Here is a 2,500-nt window from a genome sequence, read left to right on the forward strand (position 1 = left end):
TAAGATGAAGATATATATTGCCGAAAAGTCAAGGAAACGGTCAATCATTGAAGATAAAATCATATAAACATAGACTAAAGAGAGAAAGAGAGTAATGGAAAGTGTGTCTGTAAACACACACACACTCACACACACACACACACAAATACAAACAAATACACTCACTCACACATGCACATACACGTACACGTACACGTACACACACACACACACACACACAGGTTTATGTATGTCTAAACCATGTAGAAATGAAAATGAAATGAAAATACTTTACCTTAGCCGGACTCTGCTAAAATGTTCCAAACTCTGGTTATAACACAAATTGTAAGAATCGTAAAATCGCCTTGGAATACCACCTTGAGGCCACTCCCTTCAACCGACGCCCTTCATACCAAAGCACACGTGAAGTCCCAATTCACGACTATGCAAGTCGGGTACATAACGTCACGTGGTTATGCCAGATAAACGCAATCTTATATGACGCGAGTGAGGTTGTCGGCGAGTGGCGGCCGTTTTCTCCAGCCACTGAGAGTCTCATGCACCTGGCGGGTCGTTGATCAATTGGAATTAAAGTCATTTGGGCTGAAGAAAAGTAAAGCAACACATTGTAAGGCCATGCTTCTAAGAGGCAAACTAGGGTTCCAGAGAGAAATGGTTTTAAGGAGAACATACGGAAATGAAAAGACAGTGCAGCAACAACAAAACATAGGTAAAGGAAGATTAACCGGGAAGCAACATTTTTTAAAGTCTTGACTCTCGTTCGATGGATGTTACTGTAGACAAGCTAGAAAGCACGCGCATTAGCTTTGGGTTTAGCATATCACAGAGGAGAAAAGTTGCACAACAACCCGAGATCAGTGTTCTTAAAAAAACAAAATAAATGATAATAGAAAATGGTAAAACAATAAAATGTCACAGCTTTTGTTTCATTAACCAATCTCAAGTTGCATCATCAAAAAAATAAGTTAACATCAACATGCAATTTAGTCCAATATACAGTGAACAACTGGCAAGATGATGACGTCCCGACAGAGCTCGCCTGGATACCTTAACACCTAATACAAACATTGTCAACATCTTACATCTGCAGCGGGTCCCGTGGCAGCCTCCTACCGCACGGAAAATAGGTTGCAATGTTAATGGGCGACATAAATCACAACTTCAAAAGATTCCTGGTTATCATCAGAAAATAATGTAAAAGTGTGTATGTTATATTGTTCAGAAAAGAAATAATTATCTAACATCACATTGTTTGATACATAGGTCCACTTAGCATTCTCCGAAACGACTCTGAACTCTCACCTCTCCAGGTCTCCTGAAATAAAGCGTTACAGCGATCCCGTCCTCAAATAAAAAAAATAAAAAAAACGCCTAAGATACCATTCGGAATCTAACTTTTTCAGAACATCTGCTGTTGTGATTCCTATACTCATAAGCTCAAAATAAGCAGTTGATTTGTTAGTGTCTTGTAATGATGTGAACTAACTGACGTATACTAAAACTTGTGATAGGACAGTTACAAAAATGCTACCAACTGTACACAAATAGAATCAACTTTTTTGGTTTTAAGATAACAAGGATATGCACATTTACACAGGCTCTATTCTCATCCAATACTACTGACTCTTCTCCTTTCTTGATGGCATGTTCTGAAGAGAAAGCCTAATCTGGGTCTGTGTTAATTCCCTAATTTCGCATGCATGGTCACTAAGCTAACCTGAAACAAGGTATTTTAATTCTGTAAGAAAGTGTGCTCTTACCTTCTTCTCGACAGACCTAGCGTCCTCACTGGTCATGTCGTCGTCGGGTCTGGCCATTCCCACGATGCTCGAGGAGCCTCCCTCCTCTTCGTCAGGAAGGTCGGGGAACTTGCCGGTCTCGTGCCTATCACGCAAACATAATAGGGGCTCTCGTCAATCCGAAGGCCTTCAAGAATGGAATGTGTGTGTGTGCGTGTGTGTGTGTGTGTGTGTGTGTGTGTGTGTGTGTGTGTGTGTGTGTGTGTGTGTGTGTGTGTGTGTGTGTGTGTGTGTGTGTGTGTGTGTGTGTGTGTGTGTGTGTGTGTGTGTGTGTGTGTGTGTGTGTGTGTGTGTGTTTGGTTGTTGGTTCGTTTGGTTACATGTGTGTTTATTTGCACGTTTGGTTATGTGCGTATAAGTGTGTGCATGTGTGTCCGCGTGTGTTATGGCATACCTATATTGGAACAGTTTACATACTGTATGTTTAACAATGAATGCCATTACATCACTGCAAACATGAAAGATTGGTTTCTGCAGTTGAAAAATGAAGCAGTATCTTATTGCAAAAATGAACATTTTTTATCGTATTAACGACTATAACAGTAATAAAGCTACCAGAAAAACCATGACATATATATGATCAAACTTGCTTTTTGCTAAACATCCATTCCCTGATCTTGTCCTCCATGGTGGTGAGAAGATGCGCTCCCTCCTCGTAGATGATCTTGGTCTGAATGCGTTTCTCGGTCTCCTCGAACTCT

General features: G+C 40.6%; 1 protein-coding gene across 1 annotated transcript in view; it reads right to left on the reverse strand.

The window, feature by feature from the left end:
• LOC122258483 (dynein regulatory complex subunit 11-like) overlaps positions 1–2,500 on the reverse strand; it is a 21,917-nt gene that overhangs the window by 14,123 nt on the left and 5,294 nt on the right. Inside the window, exons 7-8 of the mRNA XM_086537847.1 lie at positions 2,390–2,500; positions 1,761–1,884 (exon numbers count right to left, since the gene is read on the reverse strand). The exon at positions 2,390–2,500 is cut by the window's right edge and continues 89 nt beyond it. Of these exons, the coding sequence (XP_086393973.1) occupies positions 1,761–1,884; positions 2,390–2,500 (235 nt within the window). The remainder of the gene's footprint in view (positions 1–1,760; positions 1,885–2,389) is intronic.

The sequence above is a fragment of the Penaeus japonicus genome, unplaced genomic scaffold, assembly GCF_977035675.1.
Source record: "Penaeus japonicus unplaced genomic scaffold, GWHDUDI00000001_assembly GWHDUDI00000006, whole genome shotgun sequence".
Lineage (NCBI taxonomy): Eukaryota > Metazoa > Arthropoda > Malacostraca > Decapoda > Penaeidae > Penaeus > Penaeus japonicus.